General features: G+C 50.0%; 9 protein-coding genes across 9 annotated transcripts; 1 reads left to right on the top strand and 8 right to left on the bottom strand.

Annotated features, from left to right (window-relative positions):
* Positions 1–6: 6 nt before the first annotated feature.
* On the bottom strand, positions 7–2,103 carry N7482_000656 (uncharacterized protein; the record flags this gene model as incomplete). Its single annotated transcript, XM_056682781.1, has 1 exon — positions 7–2,103. One exon carries the CDS (start codon positions 2,101–2,103, stop codon positions 7–9), a length of 2,097 nt encoding a protein of 698 aa, XP_056546387.1.
* A 1,131-nt stretch (positions 2,104–3,234) lies between these two features.
* On the bottom strand, positions 3,235–4,743 carry N7482_000655 (Zn(II)2Cys6 transcription factor domain-containing protein; the record flags this gene model as incomplete). The annotated part of the gene is made up of 3 exons (XM_056682780.1): positions 3,235–3,553; positions 3,610–3,782; positions 3,973–4,743. 3 exons carry the CDS (start codon positions 4,741–4,743, stop codon positions 3,235–3,237), a joined length of 1,263 nt encoding a protein of 420 aa, XP_056546386.1.
* Positions 4,744–5,447: 704 nt separating this feature from the next.
* N7482_000654 (uncharacterized protein) lies at positions 5,448–7,677 on the bottom strand (the record flags this gene model as incomplete). Its single annotated transcript, XM_056682779.1, has 10 exons — positions 5,448–5,498; positions 5,563–5,831; positions 5,894–6,049; positions 6,117–6,276; positions 6,348–6,812; positions 6,866–6,988; positions 7,045–7,054; positions 7,104–7,336; positions 7,405–7,467; positions 7,516–7,677. The coding sequence occupies 10 exons, from the start codon at positions 7,675–7,677 to the stop codon at positions 5,448–5,450; spliced, it is 1,692 nt and encodes a 563-aa protein (XP_056546385.1).
* A 1,692-nt stretch (positions 7,678–9,369) lies between these two features.
* Positions 9,370–10,181, bottom strand: N7482_000653 (uncharacterized protein; the record flags this gene model as incomplete). Its single annotated transcript, XM_056682778.1, has 3 exons — positions 9,370–9,538; positions 9,594–9,876; positions 9,941–10,181. 3 exons carry the CDS (start codon positions 10,179–10,181, stop codon positions 9,370–9,372), a joined length of 693 nt encoding a protein of 230 aa, XP_056546384.1.
* Positions 10,182–11,187: 1,006 nt separating this feature from the next.
* On the top strand, positions 11,188–11,971 carry N7482_000652 (ribonuclease P subunit p20 family protein; the record flags this gene model as incomplete). The annotated part of the gene is made up of 2 exons (XM_056682777.1): positions 11,188–11,260; positions 11,355–11,971. 2 exons carry the CDS (start codon positions 11,188–11,190, stop codon positions 11,969–11,971), a joined length of 690 nt encoding a protein of 229 aa, XP_056546383.1.
* A 629-nt stretch (positions 11,972–12,600) lies between these two features.
* Positions 12,601–14,240, bottom strand: N7482_000651 (leucine-rich repeat domain-containing protein; the record flags this gene model as incomplete). Its single annotated transcript, XM_056682776.1, has 2 exons — positions 12,601–13,570; positions 13,639–14,240. 2 exons carry the CDS (start codon positions 14,238–14,240, stop codon positions 12,601–12,603), a joined length of 1,572 nt encoding a protein of 523 aa, XP_056546382.1.
* A 1,001-nt stretch (positions 14,241–15,241) lies between these two features.
* Positions 15,242–15,553, bottom strand: N7482_000650 (uncharacterized protein; the record flags this gene model as incomplete). Its single annotated transcript, XM_056682775.1, has 1 exon — positions 15,242–15,553. One exon carries the CDS (start codon positions 15,551–15,553, stop codon positions 15,242–15,244), a length of 312 nt encoding a protein of 103 aa, XP_056546381.1.
* Positions 15,554–20,503: 4,950 nt separating this feature from the next.
* Positions 20,504–20,875, bottom strand: N7482_000649 (uncharacterized protein; the record flags this gene model as incomplete). Its single annotated transcript, XM_056682774.1, has 1 exon — positions 20,504–20,875. One exon carries the CDS (start codon positions 20,873–20,875, stop codon positions 20,504–20,506), a length of 372 nt encoding a protein of 123 aa, XP_056546380.1.
* A 779-nt stretch (positions 20,876–21,654) lies between these two features.
* Positions 21,655–22,301, bottom strand: N7482_000648 (MGR2/ROMO1 family protein; the record flags this gene model as incomplete). The annotated part of the gene is made up of 5 exons (XM_056682773.1): positions 21,655–21,778; positions 21,869–21,959; positions 22,023–22,052; positions 22,129–22,155; positions 22,241–22,301. 5 exons carry the CDS (start codon positions 22,299–22,301, stop codon positions 21,655–21,657), a joined length of 333 nt encoding a protein of 110 aa, XP_056546379.1.
* Between the last annotated feature and the right edge of the window lie 95 nt (positions 22,302–22,396).

Here is a 22,396-nt window from a genome sequence, read left to right as displayed (position 1 = left end):
TTCTATCTAGTCGAAAAGATCCCATGAATATTCGTCAGCCACACCGCACCTATCGGTCTCAACGTCCAGATCATTCTCATCCTCATCTCCTGGGAAGACATCGTAACACAGTCGCCGGATCTCTGCCCAAGTCATACCATGTGCCCAATCCCGAATGTCTTCAAACATAAATGGAGGGCTATCTTGTTCCTCAATGTGAGCATGGCGACCACGTTTGACAACCACCAATAATTCTTTGCTTGCTTCGCTTCCAGACAATAAGTCTCTGTCTTCCGTCATGCCGAAGTCTGCCTGGTTTGGCGTGATCAATTTCTGCTCGAAAGGTTGGCGTGTACGCGGGTTGATGACAGAGCCTGGAGAGTCAGACTGTGTAGACCGAAAAATGGTGACGGAAGCCCCGGAGTTCGCCCCATCGCGACTGGATAGGATATCACTCCAAGTGCTTGGTTGAGGCTCGCGCAAGTACGGATCTACCATGTACATATTTATGTTGGCAAAGCCGAGCATTTTCGAATTTGGTGTGATGAAGTGGAGTTCTCTCCATCCATTCCCATACTCGATCAATCCTCCAAGAGTGTCATAGGCAACTGCGCTGCTAGGCGGCCCAAGGATGGTAAGCTTATCCAGGCGCAAACCTGGAAGCAACTTGAGGACCCATACGAGCCTATAGTACACACCACCGTCGTCATCTATCGGCTGGAGCATCAATGAGCGTCCACCAACGCGCACATGACGGATCTCTGAAAGGGTGGTCAAAGGCAGCGGAGAGAGCTTGTCGAGCATAGACTCCGGAGTTTCGAAGCTGAACAGGACCAGACCAAGCCAAAGAGCCTCAGCTTCTTGCTTAACCTGGCGACAGGTACGAAGAATGGCCAGAGAATTAGGTGCAGGGTTCATCGTTTTCCTCGTAATACGGGTGATTCTCCTTTCGCCGAAGGTGAGCCTAGTCGATGCGAAGAGACACGTGTAGATTTGATTGCGTATATCGCCCGGAAGTTGCAAAAGCATGCTGCGATCTTTGGACCATATGTGTCGACTTTCCATTCTTTCTTCTGGTGTTCTGTTTCGAGTGCGCCGTGAAGGGCCAAGGGTGCTCTTCAAGCTCTGGTAGTTGAAGCACCAGAGCAGTGGATATGGAGTCCACCCTGAAGGCTTGTGCTCGATGAGATAAGAGCATGTGGCACAGCCATGATTTGGCTGGTTGCAATAGGAACACTTGTCATCCTCGTCCCGCTGTGGATTGTGTTGACGCCATTCTCTAGCATATGCAGCATGGTCTTTGCCCTTTGGTGGAACTCGACGTATCTGCTTCTTAGCAACGTCTCCTTTAGGGTTCTGATTAAGTAAATGCTTTGGATCTTTCTTGCTCTTGTTCTTGTTTTTGGTTCTGTTCGTGGATTTCTTAACCAAAGCGTCGTTGCCATGGTGGATTGGAAGAGCTCTGGCCTTGATGAGAAGCTTGTTGCAGAGGTCGATGAATTCCCGCTTATCCATGTTGACTGCGTCCCCCGCTTTCATCGCAAGCTGACCATGTAAGAATCCGACAGTTCTCGGAAGCTCCTCTTCCAGCTGGTTGAACATGAAGACCGTAGACATATACGGCGTGACGCCGACCTTGAGCCCTGTGCAGATACCATTCTGGTATTGCCAAGCCTCGATGTATTCGGCAGCTGTGGTGAAATCTGACCGTCGCATGGTGAAAAGGTCACATGTGGCTTTGTTGGCGTATTCTTCTGGATCTCCCAATTGGAGCTTGTTGATTTCTCTCCAGAGATCGTCAGCATAGGTTGGCTCTGCAGGTAAATTATTGATCAAGTCGATTATTTGATCATCGAGCTGGTCAAAAAGCCATTCCCGAACAGTCAGAGACCAAAATCTCCACCTTAACAGTATGGGTCGAGGTGATGCCGGTCGTGGTTTGGATGGATCGATCAAGTTCCCTAACATCAGGGGCTTGAGGGAGTTCTTGACTCTATATCCCCATATGGTGATGTTGGAAGTGAGGGAAAACTTTGGAACACCTGAAATGGTGACCGTTGTTGGCTCAGGCAGGTCATCAGCCTGTGTGGCTGGTGGCAGAGGGATTGTTCCGGATGATGCCATGATGAGTGAAGATCGTTGCGGGGTTTCCTTGACGAGGGGAAGATGAAGATGGTCCTACAGCCGGTTTGTAGGTGCTTGATGGAGGCTCATCCTTTGTGGGCCGCTCTGCATTGATTTCTGCGCCAACCAATCAGCTCTTGGTAAAAGGTAAACTCCAGAACCCAGGGGAAGGAAACACACATCAGAGAGAGGAGACGAATCGCATTCAGGCGATGAAGCTATCTGAATATCTAGAGTGAAACAGAGGGTCAAGCGAAGAGGTCAGGGCCGGTGGCAGTTGCTGTTACAGCGGAAAGGGACAGCTTAGGGGAAGAGATTCTATGGCCCACAGAAGCTATAATCGATGTACGGATCAACACGTGCAAAAGCTTGAAGTATAGCCGGATCCCAAGCGCCACAAAAGAGACCTCATTAATACATATTGCAGCTGAATGTGGGCTTGAGAAGCTGGCAAAGAGGAGTATGTGCTCAAGTGAGGAAAAGAAACAAATATTTCAAGGAGCGCAAAATTGAGAATGGGAGTTATCTCCAAATCCGAGGCAGTGGGATCCATAAGAAAGACGAGAAGACAAAGTGCAACGGCAAAAACGGAGAGAATACCATTGTGGACTCGGCAGTTTCAACCGCAGACAACACACCGTCTCAGATCAAGGGAGAAATCCGACCAACTGTCGAAAGAAGCAAACCAACAGGTGAAAATGGGACTCGACAGAACAGGCGACAGGGAAGTGAGAATTCGGTGAATATTCAGAACAAAGGTGATTCACCTATGCATTTGGTTGGCTGTCAGGGTTGGGGGATATAAAAGCGGTGATGTCGATGATCAAGTCCAATTCAGGAGTAGAAGTGGGAGAGGCAATGGTCCAGGCGAGCATTGCTTCCGTGTCAAGTTGAGTCTAACGTTTGTACAACATTGATTCCTTTCGGCGCACGTAAATGTACACAACTAATCTTGTTTTGAACTGAGGTCTCTCTAGTGCATCCACGCATTGATATATACCCGTGGACTCAAGTACGTCAACTATATCAATGAAATTCTCAAAATTCATTAGATATGGAAAAACGGATCCCTGCTTCCTAGAGAGGGAAAGAAAATATAGTCCCAGTTGGTCGGGATACCACGTCTACCATCTAAACCATAGCTGTAGCTAGCGTAAGCATAAACCCCATTGTATCAGCCTCTGCATTCCATGAATCCATCTTGTGAATCATGCTCGGGTCACCGTTCGCCTTTTGAGCCTCCATCAAGTCACCGAAATACGTAAGCTGCCTCCCAGGAATAGTTGTCTGTGTTTCGCTGTACTCCGCTTCCCAGCCTTGATTAGTTCGGCATTCCCACAGGGATCGGCCACCCGGCAAGGGAAGACAATGATATTCTTCCGACGTGTCGCAAGGGATACCCGTTTTGGTGGATATGACTTGTCCGATCAGGAACCAGATGCATGCGACCCTAGTGGTTGCTTTTATTAGGGCAATAAATGAATCCATCAAACAGAATCGACGTACCTGCGCCGAGACTCGGCAAATACCCAGTCGGGCCAGCCCCGGCTAGGGTGTGTTTGCTCTGGAAGACTAAATGGGCCTTGACAAAGCGCGCGGAAGCGGCCGCAGAGAGTCTGATTCTTTCCCATTAGCACAACTTTCGTCACCCGATTTGTAGGAACAGGAAAGGAAACCCACTGCGAAAGTTAGTAGCATATTGAGGTCATGCTCGCTATGATATGCCGCGTCGTCGACCACGCGCATGATAATGTAAATAATATAACATTGTACGGAGCCAAGCAAGTCATCCGGCCCGAATGATTCAGACTGGATAATTTCCATCAGCTTTAGTAGATTCATATGAGCTACAGCGCAAAGCAGGCTTACCTGTTCCATTAGTCGTCGCTGCTCGGTCCTAATAGCGTTCCAAACAAAGGCTCTCGTATCGGGCGTTCTGGAGGCGAACATCTGTGCAATACTCATGCAGTTACCAATCGGCTCGGGCAGTGTCTTCCGCACTTCAGGCCCATCTCCACGGTGCCAGTTGGGATGAATAAAGGGTGGGAAAACCGCTCTGCGGACCATCATTTGCGGGAAAGCTCGCAGGATTTGAATCAGATGAGTGGCGTGTCGCTGTGCGATGGGATCATCAATAGGTAGCCGCGTGAGAGACCTCGCATCGGCCAAGGGCGAGACCTTTGGCGGCGCAGAAAGTGCAGCAAGCAGCTCCGGCGTATCTATGCCCCAGCTTTGCAAGCCGAATGTGAAGTCGGGAGTGGCTGCCACCATCGGTGCGGTGGTCACCGTCGGTGCAGAAACTTGTGTGGTCTTGAGAACAGCGAGGCTTGGATCCATTAAAAGAAAGTCCGTGGAATTAGACTGCCCGTCCCAGATCATGTTATTTGCCAGTTGGTCGAAATTGGCCATCAGGCTGACTGCATTGCCGTCGTCTAGATTAGTGCCTACTGAGTCTGTTGGTGTTCGTGTGTCCATTGGAGCGGCCTCATCGGCGCCGTCTTGCTTGGGCAGTTGCCGCCGACCGGGCCGCTGTTCATATATACATTCGATGCCGCGTCGCAGACATCGAGTGCACGATGGATGAGAGCTGGTGCATTTTGTCTTGGCGGCACTGCAGGCGCGACACGACAGAGTTCGCATGCGAGGCCGGTCTGGTGCCTGACGGCAATATTCCAGGTGCCGGTTTCTGGACAACACTAAAAAGAGTTTAGCTGTGTCACTCCTCAGGATGCTCAGCAGCATCAGTTTGAGACCTGTCAAAAGTATCAACTGACGTTGTTTGAAGGGCTTCGAGCAGAGGGTACATGCGTACATGGCAGCTAGTTTATCGTAGTTGAACAAATAGAAGAAGAAACTACGGCCGATCGGCTAGATTAGTACCTTTAAGGCTGAGATTCCCAGAACATGATAGATATGAAGTATTAAGAAGGGAGTTGGCAGTCCAAAACGCTGACGTGAGAGGAACGAAGGTCCATTAGTAATGGCACGGCGAAACTGGCCGATATTGGTGCCGGCCAGTTTCGCCGTAAAACAACGAACAAAAGTCCAAGAATGGAATAATCCCCGAGAAAAAGCCCAAGGGAAATTAAAAGATACTCGAAAATACATAAATTTCAATGGAGAATAGATTGCTCAATCCCTCTGGTATTAGAATGTGAATATCCCGAAAACAAGTTAAAACAAATGAAATGACCCTATCCATACCGTGTAGCAAGAACAATCAGTTTCAGACACGCTCCAACCCTGCCCTGACTCTAAGTTTCACAATTTAGGTATGCCCTACAATCTAAAGGGCAGGCATTTGACTGTGGATTCGTTCACCATTGCCAACCCAAGTGACACATTTATGCTGCGATTGCTGTGCCCTTGGCACCCTTGGTGAAGAGCTTGTCTTTCTGTAAAAGGAGTGCAAGTTAGTATATAATTCATAAAATTTAGCTCGGGATTTGCAGAGCATACCCCTAGGAAAAGAGACAACACCACGCAAATGCCACCGGCAACAGCGAGCAAAATCCACACTGATCGCATAGAAACAACAATAGCATCTATCACGGCGGCCAATTGGGAGCTTGTCAAGCTAGCGCTGAGGGAGGAGCTGGTTCCAGAAATAAATTGACGGACATCGATATCGCTAGCATTTGGCAGGAGCTTGTGGATTTTCTCGATGACCAGATTTTGGTAGGAAGTGCCCATGATCGCCAAGAAAAACAGGATGCCTAAGAATTGCGCTAGAAAAGAACGTCAGCATGCGTCTTCCGTTGCAGGGCTGGAAAAATCGCCATGCGCTTACAGATACTCATCAAGCCGACGACATTGGTCAGATCGGTCATTGGAACCAATTGCTGGGATACACTGTAGCTGGCCTGGCAGTAGGAGCCGACGCCGATTCCCATCAACACAGTGTATCCGTAAATGGTAGAGTTCGAGGTATTTGCATTGATGGTGCCTGATCAAGATTCATTTCATCAGCGCTGCGCCACGCATTCAGATATTCCATGGATTTGAGAACATACTCATCAATGCTGAGCTAATTACTACCAGCGCGCCACCACCAAAGTACCAGGGCATGTAGTATCCAAACCGGACCATAAGAGCAGCGTTGATCAAACAACCAGCGACCAGCATGAAAACGTAAGGTAGAAGCCGCACGGCGGCTTCAAGGGCTTTATCAGCCTGAAAATTTGCAATTAGCATCGACGTGCACCGAGAGTGACAGGGGTGGTAACAGGGGAAAGCAAGCATACCTTTGCAAATATAAAGTACAAGGGGATGTAGTAAATAGGACCTTGGAGCACACCTGATGACAAAAACATTTGGACAGACAAATTAAGCATGAGAGGGCTCTTCAGCAAATGGCTAGGGAAGAGAACCTGTTCTTTCTTCACAAGCGGGTGGAAATACTGCGCCAGCACAAATCCGACGCAGATGACCGCCGTCATGACCCAAAGAACGATTTCCTGAGCAGAATTCCATGCATAAACGGCACCTCCGAAGTTGATGGCCATGACGAAACATGCGATGAATCCATTCAGGAAAATGATGGACACCCAGTCCACTTGCTTGTGCTTCTGAAGCAAACTCGTCGTTGGTTGTGCGTCGATGTTAGGGAGCAGGAAGAAGTAGACGGGGGCAAATAGGGCGGCGATCAGGAGGTTAATGTAGAAGGTCCAGCGCCACCCTGCAGAGCTGTCTGCGAATGCACCGCCGACCTATGTAGCAAATTAGATTGTACCGTGTATGGAGAATATCAAAGAAATCATACAATCGGCCCGAGGACAGTGCCAATGCCCCAGACGAAGCCGACGAGCCCGATATAATGCGGACCTTCGCGAGGACTAGTCGTCATAGCGAGGTATGTGATGCAACCAAGATACATGCCCGATCCCTGCTTTTGTTGGTTTTCGGAAAAATAAATGCCCTATCAATTCGGCGGAGACCTACTCCAATTCCACTAGTCATGTTAGCAATCGCAACTGAACAGGAAGAGGGACCAGACGTACGAAATCACTCGTCCGATGATCAAGGCCGTCATGTTCGGTGCCGCGCCACAGATGGCACTTCCCACCTCAAAGAGGGCAACCGTGAGGATATATGTCCATTTCAGGTTGAAGACTCCGAATGACTTGCCCCAAGGAAGAATGTTCATGGCTCCAAGTGCATAGCCAGAGCTCAACCAGGGAAGCAAATCTGCCTGGCCAAACCGACTGATCATCGCAGGGGAAATATCCGCAACCTAAAAAAGCACAAATTCCAATAAGTAAAATTAGGATAAAGGAGGATAAAATTGTGGTGGAATCTTACTGCAGTCGTATCCAATCCGAACAGGAAAACCGAGGAAAAAATCGCCAACACAGCAAGAAACCACTGCAATCGTTAGCAATTGCCGAATGCCCTGCGTGGACCAATTCTCACTTTGGCACCATGAATTGACCGGTACTTGTTTCGCTCATCCTCAACCTGCACAGTCTCTTTTGAACTGTCCGGCGTGGAGGCCCCAGACCTCAAGTGCCCATTGCAGTCATCAAAAACTTTGGTCGCGTCCAAAGACGGTCCTTTTTCGCTAGAATCGGCCATTTTGCTGGGCGATACTGAAATGTGAGATGAATGACTAGAAATATTAATAAGATGATAGAAGGTTGACAGTCTATCGTAAATACCATTCCTTAAGTATTGGGGGCGTTTTACTCCGGTTCTGCCGTCCCGGCGAATTTGGCCGACAGCTCGGCGAGCGGCGCCAATATGTCGTCGTTGACAATGGTTTGCGGGATTTGGCTATCAAGAAGAAAAAGGGAAAAAGAGGGATTCAGGGGTCCAGTTATGTTTCTTTCAAGGGATGTCTCCCGTTTGTGTTGTGAAGAACTGTATTTCATAGGAGCCAATTTGATCGGGTGCCTTGACCGTCCTGGAATTTCTACTGATGTTTTGGATCAAACTCTGGAGTACTTTCTGGAAGAGGTAGGAGATTCGAAATAATATTTGGAGCGATGAGAAGATGGATTTAACGCTATCGCAAACCCTTCTGGATGTCTTAGTAGGACTGATATATATACTAAGTGGCGGTGAACCTGAGGCACAATGATCAAGGGGTGCTATTTAAGGGCTCATTTGGCTATCTACCTAATTCCATCATCAAGCAATCCACCGTCTAGAAAATTTGACATTAATATATAAACGACCTTTCCCAATGTCCCCATATATGATTTCTCTCCCACGACTGGGCGGAACATATATATATAGTGATAGTTATATAGCCGTGAATGAGAGAACACAAGTCTATGCGACAGGGCATTTAGTAGAGTGTGAAGTATAAGATGTAAACGGTAGTGACCAAGAACATAGAAGTGACATGTAAGTGGGAAGTTAAAAAAGAGAACGAAGGGAAAGTGTCATCTTTTAGAACGAGCCTTGTATATCTATCCTCACTCATATAGCACAACGTAGGAACAATAGGGTTAATAGAGGGCAATGCAATTTGTATTGATCTATCACTAGCGACAAGCTTCAGGCGAGCCTGGTTGATATCTAAGAAATAAAAGCCTGGAGAGAACATATAGACTTGTCTGTATCGATCGTAACAGAACGAAACAACCGACAAACACGCGAAAAATCATACCAGCGAGCTATAACCCTCGGGAGGACACAGAAAGCAAGTCCAGCTTGGTAGCAATGGCTCTAGCTAACGCCTTGATGCTCATTTTGGGTGCCAAAGGCTCCTGTAACGCAATATCCAGAGTGTATTGCTTGAAAAGCCAATTGCGCAGCTCTGCTCCACTCCAATCATCCTGTCAATGCCGTAGCTTGCAATCGAGCTGCCATCATACTCAAAAATTTCCAATGACACGAGCAGCATCCCAGCGAGCATCTTCATCACATGTTGCCCGACTGCTTGTAGCATGGCTTCGGGTCCCTCTTCTATCTAATCTTTTAGGACTTGCTTTTACTAGGATGGATAGACAATGCAAGACACATTTGTTTACTGGGATTTTTCAAAAGAATCTGCATTTGGCGCCTATTACTCGGAACTTTTTGTTTCTATACGTGATACGGAAACCGTCTACAACAACTACGAGAGATTTCCACTCATTTTCCTCTTCAAACGTTGGATGTGAACATGACTTCTGTTTCTTTATTCAATTTCTTACAGTTAGTTATCAGGGCCGGAATGGGTTGAAGAATTTTCAATGTTACGAATTCTAGTATACGGTTTGAGATACTAAACTATGCAATCCATTTCTCCGTCTCTGTTTGCTCAAATGCTCGTCAGTATCAAACCTTAGGAAACTCCTTGTATCCCTGTCCAGCAACAAAGGTATCCATCCACGGTCTCTGCTTAGGATCCTGGCTAAGCTCCCAGTAGCGCTCCGCATGCGCCATGCCGCTAATAGCGCCACTGGCAAAGTCGCCATTGGCAAGGCGTTCGTCACCATAGTAGAAGCTTGGAAAGCGATTAGCTTGGCTCGGTGTTGAAAATCCCGGACATAGATGCTTACGTGTATCCTTTGCCCTGAAAAGAGAGGGTAGCATTCTCGATGACATGGCCCAAAGCAGTCTTACCAAGACCAAGGCTAACGAGCCGAGGCATAGGCATCATGTTAAGGCCGTTGGCAGTGTAAATGAACGACTTGGGTACATCGGCTGGAAGGGTCTCAAAGCCCTTGACAGCCTCTTGTGCGGCGAGGTAGGCTGACGTGAAGTTCACGGCCAGATCGTAGTTGAGCTGGCCAAGATTAAGCGATAAGGGATTCTGTGGGTGCGCCGGGAAGACATGGTACGCTGTAGGATGGGCTGGTTAGCTCTTGGCCGGCCGGAACAAACTTGACAGATTCGGCATATTTACCATTATGGATCACCACATTTGGAGACCTTCCGTACTTCTTCTTGACTTGAGCAAACCACTCAGGGATTTTCTCCGGGTTGGACAGATCGCCCTGGATGTAGAAGTAGGAGGGATCGAAAGAGGTCGAGGTTCCGCGGCTGACGAGAGCGACTTGGTATCCTTGTGCCGCAAAGAGCTTCGCAGTTGCAGTGGCAACATTAGGCCCTGCGCCAAGAATAAACAAGATTTTGTTGTTGGCCATTGTATTGGTAGTCTAAGATGCAAGTACGAGTATGAATAACGAGTAATGAGCGATATCGATCCAAAAAATCAGGGAGAATATTGTTCTATCTATGAGTAACGATGGCCTAGGCCTAAGACCAGATACCGGAGTAATTTGTATAGTTTCTTACATTCTTTCGGGGAACGGCCCGGCGGGGACATTGTCTGGTGCGGCGAAATTCGCCGCATCGGCCGGAGCCCGAATCACAGCTGTTGGTTTATATGTTTCTCCAAATGCCCCAAGGCAAGATCAGTGCACCAGGCGGGGCCGATCACCCCCTGGGTGAGAATTCTCACCCCGTTCTCACCTCTATCGCCCAGTCTGCAAAGTTCTCACCCATATCACCCACACTCACCTAACGTAAAACCGTCGCTGCTCTAGTGTAAAAGGGCATTAGAAAGAATTGGCCATGCGGATGGATACCTTTAGGGCTTAGAGACGGCTGAGCGGACGGGAAGCCCTGTTCTCCACACCCTATGGTCGTATGTGCTAGAATTAAGCTTAAGAAGATTCATCTTAGACTGATTCGACAGCTTCATGGCGGCTCCCTGGTATCATCGAATACATCTTGAATCTCCTGGCCGTTGAATGACATCTGGGTTAACAGTTTCCGCCGTCTTGAAAGAATGCTCCTGCTCCGCAGTCGTTGAGTGTTGTTGGAGTAAGGGAGACAGCTCCCGGTATGTTTAGCCGCGGCTCGTCTGATATCAAACCCTTGGCCACAACCTGATCCTGAAAACTGGAAAATCCCCCCCAAATCAAGTGCTTCCGGGCAATAGCCCCTGTAGATAACGTATGAACAAGATCGCAAGGCATAGAAATATTGTACGAAAAAGCACGAACGTTGACCAGCCGAATTGGCAGCCATACACTGCATCTCAAACACATACACCGCCCGGCAGAAAAAGAACGACGATGAGCGGCCACTCCAGCTTTCTTGCGACAGCTTGAGAAACAACGAAGCAAGAAGCACGGCGATCTCACTATGGGCAACGGACCCTTGGAGCGGCAGCTCCAGTTTGAGAAGAAGAATCAGGATCTCGTCAAGCTTCCGAAATGTGCGCCTCCCACTACTATCTCCCCCCACTGACTCTCATGGCCGATAATGCTGGAGATGAACACGCGCAGCAGGACTAACGGCTGGGGCTGCAGATGCAAAAGTCGAAAAGCGACCTATTCCTCATGCTCCAGTCGCCTCACCCTTCGCTGGCGCCTCAGTGCCCAAGGTCGTCTACATGTCGAGCGGGACGCCGTTCATGAGCGCCGTAAAGCGCGTCCAGAAATTACTTCGCCAGACCGAGAAGCGCGCTACATCCAATATCAGCCTCGAGGACACGCGCAAGACCGAGCAACAGAAGCTTGCTGAGCTTTCCAAGGTCGCCGAGAAGCGGGAAGAGGTGTTTGTCAAAGCTACCGGGCGCGCGATTGAAAAGGCACTCAACGTGGGCAAATGGTTCGAGGAGAAGGGGGCTGAATACGCAGTTCGAGTGAAGACTGGGAGTGTACTCGTTGTCGATGATGTGGTTGAGGATGAAGAAAAGAAAGAGCGAGAATCACGGAAACAACAGCGCCGGGACGGGGAACAACCGAACGGTACGCAGGATTCCCAGAAGACCTCCGAAGAGAAGGTTGAATCGCAAAATTCTCTATCAAAGAGCGCAGCAAAGAAGAACAAACGTCCAGCATCTGCGATATCTGCCGATGCCGAGCTGCCGGAGACTCGGACTCGATGGATCAAGATGGTTGAGGTTGCCGTCAGCCTCAAGTGAAGCAAACCCTTACAACGGAAAGCAAGAACACGATATGTGTAGCACAGCAGTCGTGAAGAGTTGAAAAACACCAAGCAGACGGACTGCCCCCCACGAAATCAAGGCGGGAGTGTCAGCGCGAAGCCATCATCGATATGCGCGTGCACATACTGCATCAAGCGACGGCTTCGGGGGAAAGGCTGCAGGAACGCTCACTGGAAAGTTGCGTTCGAGGGCTCGTGTCCCCTTCTTGATACCCCGATGGAACCTGGGATGTCTGAACTCCCTTCATTTGACGGCCTGATTCTCCACGAGATGGCAGGATACTGGTCACGGTGTCACCAAGCACCACGATAGCAAAAGCAAGTCTTAGTGAGAGGACGGCCCACGCTTGCACTCGTACAGCCAACCCACAAGGCGATCAATACCAATGAGTGGAAAACTCCTGCCTGACTCTACTCCAAGTAGCCGAATTATTTCACTTCCACAAGACAAGTCACTGTCGGTCCGAAATATTGAAAATTAATGAACATGAGCGTAACCATATATCCATAGCGGCAGTAAGCTGTAACACCACCGAATTCTAATACATGCAAGAAAACCCATACACAAGGCCGTACCCGTGAACATGGACAACCGAACAACAAATCTTATTCTACACGCCGTAACTCGGGCAGACATGCCCAGCTGCAGCTGACTCGCTTGAAAGGTAGCGGTCTAAGCTTCTCCCCAGAGGCACGGGGCCTCTTCATGCCGTTCTCATAGGGCATGCAGTCCCACCACTCGATCCACTGCGCGCGAGGAACGATGAACTCCCGCTGACAAATTGAGCAGTGCTGCGATCCTTCCTGTCGGACCTGTCGCGCTAGCGAGATCAGGGGGATCACGAGCGCCGGAAACTCGAGCAGTTCGAAATCGGTGAGCTGATCAATGCCATCGAGTTTGGATATCGCCCGGAGAGAGACCTCGCGCAGTGACGGCGCTCTCGACGCTGTCTCTGACGCCGCGGCTACGTTGAACGGTGGACTGTACTTGACGGGTCTGCCTTCCATGTCCAAGCGTTTCACCGGCCCTGTTGCGACGTGGATAGTAGCCCATGCATCAGCAGGAGGTGATCCTTCGTATTGGCGGAATTTCGGAGGGGGAGGGGCTTTCAGAGCTTCGACTTCGGCTTCCTCTCCATCATCTCCATTATTGGTCTCGCCAGCTTGACAATGCCACTCGATGATTTCAGACTCCTCAATCGACGGGAATGGGTTCGGGTGTGCGGTGAAGTGCTTTAGTTCACCTTGTTGAAGAAGCCATAGCAGATCCCACGGGAGCTCATCAAGCCGGTTCATGGAGACGTTGAGGACTTGCAGCGCAGTCAGCTTGCGGATTGCCTCGGGGATCCGCATGAGCTTGTTGTTTCGCACAGTGAGGACTTTGAGGTCTTTCAGCTCAAAGATCTCGCTGGTATAGAGTGTTGTGAGGGAGTTGTTAGAGAGGTAGATGCGGAGGAAGGGTTGCAGCGAGGAGTAGGCATTTTCAGATATGGGCGCCTCTCGTAAAGAGGGCAGCTTAGTTAGATGCTGCAGGGGCCGGAGTAGACCCGGAGGAAGATATTTCAGATTGAGGTTCCTGTTTTCGATACCAGTTAGAGCTCAGATACTCAAGGATTCCATTGGCAGCGGTAGGGAATGACTTACCCAAGATCAATGCTATCTTCCCCCTTCTCAAGACAATAATTGATCACTGTTCTCGCATACTTCTGTTCCTCCGATTCGGCCGGCCCTTGTAGAATGACTGGCCGAGGCTGCACCGGTGCTGACGCTGTATCAGGCATTTTGGGCAGCGACGGCGCATTAAACGCTTTACCTGGTGCTCGAGGATCAAGCACAGTCTTCAGGAGATCTTCTCCCCAGTTTGGCGCATCTTCCGAGGGCAAAGAGGACTCGGCGACAGAATCGTCGCTCCCCATCCAGACGCCGCTATCGACGTGGCGCTTCTCCCTGAAATCAGCCCTCTTCCGCTTAGGATCCACGACCTGTTCTCCCCACCAGGTTCCGCGATACCGGCGCTTGCGCCCAGCACCTGCCACGGGCGCATTGTAATTCTCCAGCCCGGATGCGGGAATATCGTCACTCGAAAATAATGCCGGATCACTGGACGGTTGGCTGGAGCGGTCGTCCAATCGCGACAACCGTCGCGATTTGCGAAAGGACGATGCGACCGAGCCCGCGGGTGAGAGGCGCGACGGCGAACGATGTCGAATCCGCCGGGGCGGAGGCAGAGGGACTTCGTTGTCCATTGCACTCATGGGTTCGCTGGGGCCAACGAGTTTCACCTGTCCCTCATGTGTGTCCCTCATATGTGTCCCACCAAGCTCACCCAGGGGTCAATTGGGGGGATGTTTGCACCGGGCGGTTGGGGAGGGGAGTCGCGACGCGTGGTGGAGCCCGCGGAGAGTACAGCGTCAACAAACGCGCGCAAACTGGGCGCTCTGGAGGGTGAAAGAGATATCAGGAATATCAGTTGGGGGTAATGGAGTTCCCCCGAGAGGAAACCGAGGGTTCAAATCAATTAATCAGTCCCATACCAGGAGATAAGATCGGATCACACGTCAGGCTGCCCGAAGTGGCGGACGCGTGGGCGCACGGCCATCCGCTCTCAGTCGACCCCGGAGACCACGGCAGCCTGCCAGATCCACTGGAATGTTCGATCGGCATGATCCGCGCTACGGTAGATCTACTTGCAACTAGATGTATAAGAACAATAACAAGGGTCAATTGATGTTCAATGGACAGCAAATCGGGTTTACTTTCAGCAATGGATTCAAATTGGTATTTGCATCCGGACTGCGCCATACCCAGACAGTAGTAGGTATGACAAGACCCTCTTGCTGTTGACTCCCGCGAAAAGCCATCCACGAAACACTATATGAACAGAAGAAGTGAAGAAAAAGGGGGTGTAGAAGAAGAAAGTAAATCAACATCAACTCGTGTCCACAGAAATCGTAAAGGGGGTATTGGAAGTGTGAAATGCGTATAAGGGCCGTTTGTCTCCTCCAAAAAGGGTTCTCCAGCTAACCAAGAGGTGTCGTAAAAGGGTAGAAGAGAAGAAAAATTATCAATCCAAAATAAAAAAGATAACCCCGGCCCTGCTGGAGATGAACGGCAGAAAGTGAAGAGAGCCGTGATGGTCGAAGCAGACACAACAATGTTGGAGAGTCGGGGCCTAAGTGCAAGGCAACCATCCGTGACTGCGAAGTCATCCTGCCTCAATGGCTCCTTCAAACGATCGCGGCTGCGATTACAGGGCCGCGCCCACAATCAGCGCGAACGATCCCGCGACCAGGGCAGCCGGCATGCCAGCACCGACCGCGACGGCACCGCCAGTCTTGGTGGCGGAGGCGGAGGCGGCAGCCTTGGTTGCAGAGGAGGTGACCAGAGGAGTGGAAGTCGCTGAGGTGGTTACCATAGTCGAGCTGGGTGTCGCGGTGACGGAGTTGACGCGGACCAAGGTCTTGGTAATAGTCGTTGTCGCAACGGAGGTGACATCGTCTGCCGCCATGACCGGGGCGGCAGCGATGCAGAGAAGAGAGAGAATGGCGCTAAGCTTCATTTTGTCGAGGGTGAGGTGTTTGTTTTGTTGGATAAAAGATGAAGTCGAGATCTCGCGCCGCGACGTGGTTTGTGGAAGAATATCCCCAAGTATCGAGGACAATCACCGAAGCCCGCTAATGAACTGAGTCACGCCGAGCTGAGAGTAGAAGTGAAAGAAGACGCGATGCAATCGCCAGTCGTAGAAGGGTCTAGTGGAGGCTTTGAGCACAAACGAGTGGGACTCAAGGGCTGAGGATAGCGAGGATAATGAATGTGGTAGAGGGAGCGTAGCTCGAGTAGATTGGGAGTGGAGGAGTGGAGGGAGTATGAACGAGTGACAGAGTACCGAAGTACCGGTGAACGGAAAAACGAGTGACTGGGGTTGAATGCAGAGTCTTCGAGGCGCCTAACAGGGAGGGAGAAGGAGGAAGTATGACAGGGCGTGGTATGCGCCCAGTCTAAATAATTCCAGGCACACACGAGACGGTGGCCAACCTGGGGAAAGGGCCGTCCACTCAAGGACCTCATTGAGCCCTGCGGCGCCGGCTAAAATTTTGCGTTTTGTATTTGGAGCTTTTTTTTTGCATTTATTGATTTTTCCATTTATTCTGCTGGCTGACTAGGGGGCCAAACGGGGCCCCTATTGGACCGATGGAACGCGGTTCCTGGGACTATCCGAAATAGGGCGGGCCCAAATTCGAACTATGGAGTCAAGGGCAATCACAACCCTAACCACGCGTGCCAAGAGCCTTACGAATACGGTCAGGGTCTGGCTGGCCCGCACAGACTCCCTCCAGTTCGGGTTCCCCGGAAAGATTGGATAGAGCCGGAGAGACCAGAGGAGCCCGTATGCGAGGGAGAGGTACTCCCGCGTCAACCGGCGCTGCACGGCATCATAGTCTCGATGTCGTATGAGGGTTGTCGCTTGGCGATTGGAGACGATCCCAGGCTTGCATGGACACGTCCCTACAGCGGTTGGGAAACCTACCGGGCAGCCACATGTGACAGCTGTTATTCTGGCCAGGCGCAATACGAGGTTCTTTCGCCACCCCTCGACGATGCCATCAGTGATGTGGCCAGAGACCCTACCTACCCAATGCGGACTAGAGAAAATGGGGTCGATGGAGTGCCAACGGTTGAACTCAAGCCATCGAGCCTAGCCCCCGCTGAAACCTTCTAGGTCTCGGGTCGGGTTTCCGTACGCGCTCGCTCTGTTTAATTAGGATGCTCTCGAAACAGCAGACATGCAGCTGCATCTCTGGAGCGGCATTGTTGGGTCTTGTTATTCTTCGTCAACAACCATCGCCTGTCTGACCCCTGGCGTCATAATGCAGGAACGAACAGCATGGATCCCTTAGGGCTAGTCGGTTACGATTCGCCCTTGAGTGGTGTAAGCAGTGCTGGCGCAAGTTCCCTGGATGAGCGGCCACCTCGTCACTGGGTAACCCTCCGGGAGCGATCGGATTGGCTGGCAGGGTGAAGTAGCCGAGATTAGCTCTGGATTTTGTCTCATTTTGCCTCGTTCGGGTGGTGCCCGACCAGTCCACAGTCCACAGTCCACAGTTCCACTTTCCGGCAGCAGAGATGCCCCTGCTAGCCACTGAACGCGAGAAGTTGCACGAGGGGGCCAGACACCCGCGGACTTGCCAGCATCCAGAACCCCGGCTTGGCGAGAATCCGCCTGGATGAATTCGAGCGACTCAGATGCCGGTGCCTGGCAAGACCCATGGGAACCCTCCGAGGTCGATCCACCGCGATTGTCCACCTCGCCTTCCTTTCATGGCTCTGAGGGGTTCGAGAACGTCTGCTCATTCGACCGGGCCCTTAGTTCTCCTTGCAGGAGTGCGAACTGAACGCGGAAATTCGGAAGGTGACGTGTCCGACCGTGTCGGTTTTTCAAGGGCGGTGGAAGGGCCAATCTGCAGTTGGGCATGTCCGGGTCGTCGGCATGAAAACATGCAAACAATGGACATTGCAAAAAGTTCAAGGGACCTTTCGCGAGCGAGTTCCGACCGTTCCTGCAGCGAGGTCCATCCAGGTGGGCGAAGTTCGCGTTCTGTCGCAAGTACGATTGCTGGCCGATTAATGTTGAATCACTTCACTCAACGCTTCTTCCTCCCCTCGCCCGATTAACACAACACATACAGTCGAGTCAACCTTCCCTTAGCCTGTTTTTCTATGCATAGAAAATTAGTCAGTGGTTACACAAAGGGAGGGGCAAGAAACGGGATGTAGCCAGACGATGGGCCGGAAAGGGCCGAGGTCCGCGGATACGGGCCCCAAATATGGCCTGAAAAATTGAAAAGTAACCAGAGTTTCTTTTTGGATTCTATTTGCACGTTAATCAGTGGACTTGGGTAGTGAACATTGTAATCGCCTGCTCCTCATCTCGCTTAATAGGTGTGAGATGATACAGTAGCTGGGGGGTACTACAGTATACGAGACTTCCTGTGCGCCATTCGCAAATACGCCAACGAAACAACCTCGTATTCTTGAATTATGTATTATCCCATCACTCTTCTGGAGGATCATCGATTTGCTTGTCTTTGCGACGACTGCTACATTTCACTACTCAGGTTTAGGAGGCTTTCACTGAGACACATCAATGGTACCAAGCCTGGCCCCCCCGGGCATTCCCATAAAGACCAAACGAACGATGTAGATGGAACAGATCTTACATCTGGCCCTCCTGCATCAAACCTATTGAAATTCTAGGGACTGCCTAGTCCCCTCAGGCCATGTTTCCCTTTCACTTTCCTCCACTATCTATGTATTGCTGTTTGGGAAAGTGTGCTTGTCCGAAAACACTTCCGGGGTGTTTGCTACAAAACACATATGCAACCTCCGACGCCGCATCAACAGCAGCATCGATGACAATGAGCCCCATCCTGCGTAGGATTGTAATGGAATAACAGGTGGTGTTGTGTCAGTCGTTGCTTAATTGGGTGGCTGAAACATAACTTCAGAAAATACAGCACATAATCCATCAAAGTCTCGTTTAGAAACCCCTTTGCTATGCATAGACGATATACTGTACATACAACAAAATTGACTGTGATTATTTTCTTGTCGCTAGTTTAAAGACCCGGCAATATGGGGCATCGACATTCTTGCAACCAACTTATCAGCTGCTGGCGATAGCCTGCCGAAGTTGATACTTCCTCTGAACTCTGTATATGATATCTTGAAAGCCAGACTTATTGTAGCTTATCAGGAGCGACCTTTTTGCTAGGGGACAAGCTCGGGTTCAATAATTCCACCGTCCTATGTGCCCACTGAAGAAAGTGGCCTTATTGCCAACCCAATAAGCATGGAAATAGAAAATGAAGGGGAACTTAACACAACGCGCAGCCGTACAACCCCTGTTTTTCCGGAGTACTGAGTCCTCGAATGAACAGTGGAAACTGGTTGTGGAAAAGGTGATAAATGGGTGCGACTCTCCTTATAACGCAAGATTTTTCATCTATGGTAGACTACGAAAGTAAGGATTGAGATTTCAGGAGCAGATCTAGCTGAGTTTGTAATACCACGCCTTCATAGACAATTTGTTGTGATCTTGATGGTAAGTTGTGCGATCATTGATAACAGTGCCGGAAATCGATGTCACCATGTACACTTGGTGAACTCCGAAGCTCAATCAGCGGGAAGTTTGATATCGAGGACTTCGATGAGCTTTTAGTATGCTTGGAGAATGAAATATGGGGACAAGATTTGGACAACTTAGAATTAACCTGGCGATTTTCTCGCCCGATCTGGCAACCTGTCACTTTCCTCCTACCCGCCCTAGCGCACGAGTGACAATCCGGGTGATTGTCCAGAATCAGTTTGCACAAACTACAATACAGCGCCCACCTGCAAACCACCATTATCATCCCGCTCAATCACTGTATATAAGGAAACCTGTCTGCCATGGATTATTTCTCTGATTGACTCTTTCTGATGCCCTGCTGTTATAATTAAACACACAATGTTAGGGAAGTGTCAAAAATTCCAATAATTGGTCAACGGAAACGGTCATCCTTCCTCGTGAAAAGAGAGAGAGAGTTCCATTATATCTATTGCATCTCCGTACGGCGACATGTCAAGAGTTGCCCGTCGCCGCTACCTAGAAGACGACATACAAAGTTATATTTGAGAAATATATTTCCGTATCCGACCTGCCCAGAGCCCTCGCACCCTTCCCTAATATCCTTCTTTCCTCCGCAGCTCGCCGGCGTAAGTGCCTAGATCTTACTTTTGTGTGAGCTTGTGAGGCTGTTTCCCTCAGCGGTATTCGGAAGTGCTAAGGGATTGGTAAGAAAACGGTGCTTCGGCGCAGCAGTCTCCATGTCCTCGTGTCCCGGACACCGGGTCGTATACACTTTCTTATTATAACGCGTGGGATAGGCTTAGTAGTATAGGGTGTATAGATTCCTTTTACTACCGTGCACTACCGTGCGAGCTAATTATAGGGCCACTTTAGGCCTCCTCCTCTTCCTAAAGTTCTCGTGGCCTAAGTGCTCATGAGTGTTATACCAATAAGCTACGGTCACAACCCATCCCGTTATTCTTCTGAAAATCGATAGAGGCTAGATGTTGTAGGTAGTTTAACCTACGGGTTTCTAGTAGAAACCATGCTATCTTACCTGCCTATTTAAGGTCGCTTAACACATTTGCTAGGTCAGAAGGATAATTGCTATCTTGCTAGATATCGTCTCGTTATCATGTAGCTCGTAGGTCATAAGAACATAGTAAATGGTCTCCAGGGCCGTCCCGTATAGATATCGGTCTATGTCGGTTTTGTCATAGAGGCCAGGAAGTTGTTGAATCCAATCCTGCCTACTTGGACCTGAGAGAGGGCTGCTGCTTCTATAGCGCTACTGAGGTTGCTATATCACTTCATGCCCTACTAGGCTGTTACGACCTCCGGAGGAAGGCGCCGTGCCTGCTGCGTTCATAGCTCTCTAACAACTTTTCCTTACTATGCTTTCTAATCTAGCCCTCTACGCGCAGAGCGGAGGGTGACTGCGGAGAAGCATTGGGGCGGGGGGACGTATTGCTTCTCTGGTGGCCCGCTAGTGGCTCGTTTTACATGTTCGTCTGCTAGTTCGTTTCCCGGGACATCGAGGTGAGCCGGGATCCGGTAGTAAGTGTTTGAGCCTCGTGGGGTATCCTGCAGGAGCGTAATAGCTTCCTGAAGGATATATTGGCCTGGACCCATCTTTGGGGAGTGTAGCGTATTGAGAGCGCCTTCGTGAAATTCGTCTGGGTTGATGGCAAAGCCCAATCCGCTTGTTCTCTCTTGCTTCTCCAGTCTGCCAATGCTATTTCCCTTTCCCGTAGAAACATCATTTTGCGCCATTCTTCTTCTACCTTTCGCATCTCTGCTTTAATCCTTCTCTTAGCGGAGGAGAGAGATTGCATGCTTCCATTAAGAGATCGAATCTCCTCTAATTTGAGATCGATGTTCCGTTCCTTCGTAAGTTGTCTCCCCATCATGGTAAACCATAAAACACTCTTTTTGTTGCCTCCGTCATGTAAAGCCTGCCGCATTACCTGGCATAAAGGAGCAGATGTATATCCGCCATGTCTCCTCTATAGCCTGTTCCCTCATAATGCGTTCTTTTTCTCCTTTACCTAAGACTATCTCTCTCCACGTATAGTCTAGTGATTTTTGGGAAGGCATCATTGGTAATCATACATTTGAAATCATTTAGGTAGTAGGCATACACGTCCAGACCAAGGTCCAAACGTCCTGTGTGCTTGGCCGACTGAAATGCTTGCCATCTACTCCGGAGCGGAGCGACATCAGATCAGGTACCAAGGTATTGATAGTGAAAAGAAGCAGGTGTACCGTCAACAGCCACTGGGGTGCTGGTGTTACCTGAACAGGCACCACTACCATGCAACCCCAAAGGCGGCTGACATATGTACATTGTAGAGCGGGAAAGGGATCAGCTCTGCACCAGTTTCCCTACAGACACATCCTTATAGCCTTGCAGCTTAGAATTCCTCCGGATCCAAGCCTGTCGAAAACGCTCAGAAATAGAATGACTATATCGTACAAAACCGTCCCCTTCGAATTGGTTATGTCGCATGCCCTCTCGGACATTCTCGCAAAGGAACCGGGAAATAACGAGGTTATTGGCGCATCGAGCGCAGAGGGGTCTGCCGAGGAAGAATCATAGGGGGGCCTCGGGCGCGGAGCCAGGCATCGTTGTGAGGACCCTCGGTACGGATAACACTGCCGATGGACATGAAAAGACTAAATACCAGATTAGCTTCAAGTATTGTATAGGAACCCAGATCCCCTAAAAAAGTCACAGGCAACTGTTGACAAAGAAGTAGAACATACCCGAAAGTCGCACCGGAGCCCAGCATGTACTTGCCCAGAGTGCGCATGACGCCGTTAGGACCAGCGCCGTACTGGAAGATCGTCACAGTTCCTTCGTTTGGTTAGTTTATATGATTCAGAGTTTGTAATATGCGTGGCTTGGTATCCCCCATACCGATAATGAAACCCATGATTCCACCGACAGCTAGAGGTTCGGTGTCGCATTAGTAGGAGCTCTTGTAGTTACTGAGGTTGAGCAAGACCATCCTGCGGCCACGTACTGGAACCCATCATAGCGCCCATTTTCACTAGACTTTGATCAGCTTATCTTCGACCTCCACATTGGGGAACACACGGCACAGCGGTTCAGGGTGGTTTCAGTAGAGAACATACTCTTGTCGAAGGTTGAGGGACCGACAGGACCCCCTGCGGGAGGACCTGCAACAACTGGCATCTTGTAGAGAAAATGGAGAAATAGATAAGATCACAAGAGTAGAACGTAATGAGCGGGAGCCCAGAACCGAACCAAGCTAAGCAATGCGCTCTGGT

The sequence above is a fragment of the Penicillium canariense genome (genome assembly GCF_028826845.1).
Source record: "Penicillium canariense strain IBT 26290 chromosome Unknown utg000001l_segment0_segment0, whole genome shotgun sequence".
Lineage (NCBI taxonomy): Eukaryota > Fungi > Ascomycota > Eurotiomycetes > Eurotiales > Aspergillaceae > Penicillium > Penicillium canariense.
Note: the sequence above shows the minus strand (reverse complement) of the source record. Positions and strands in the feature narration are given on the sequence as shown.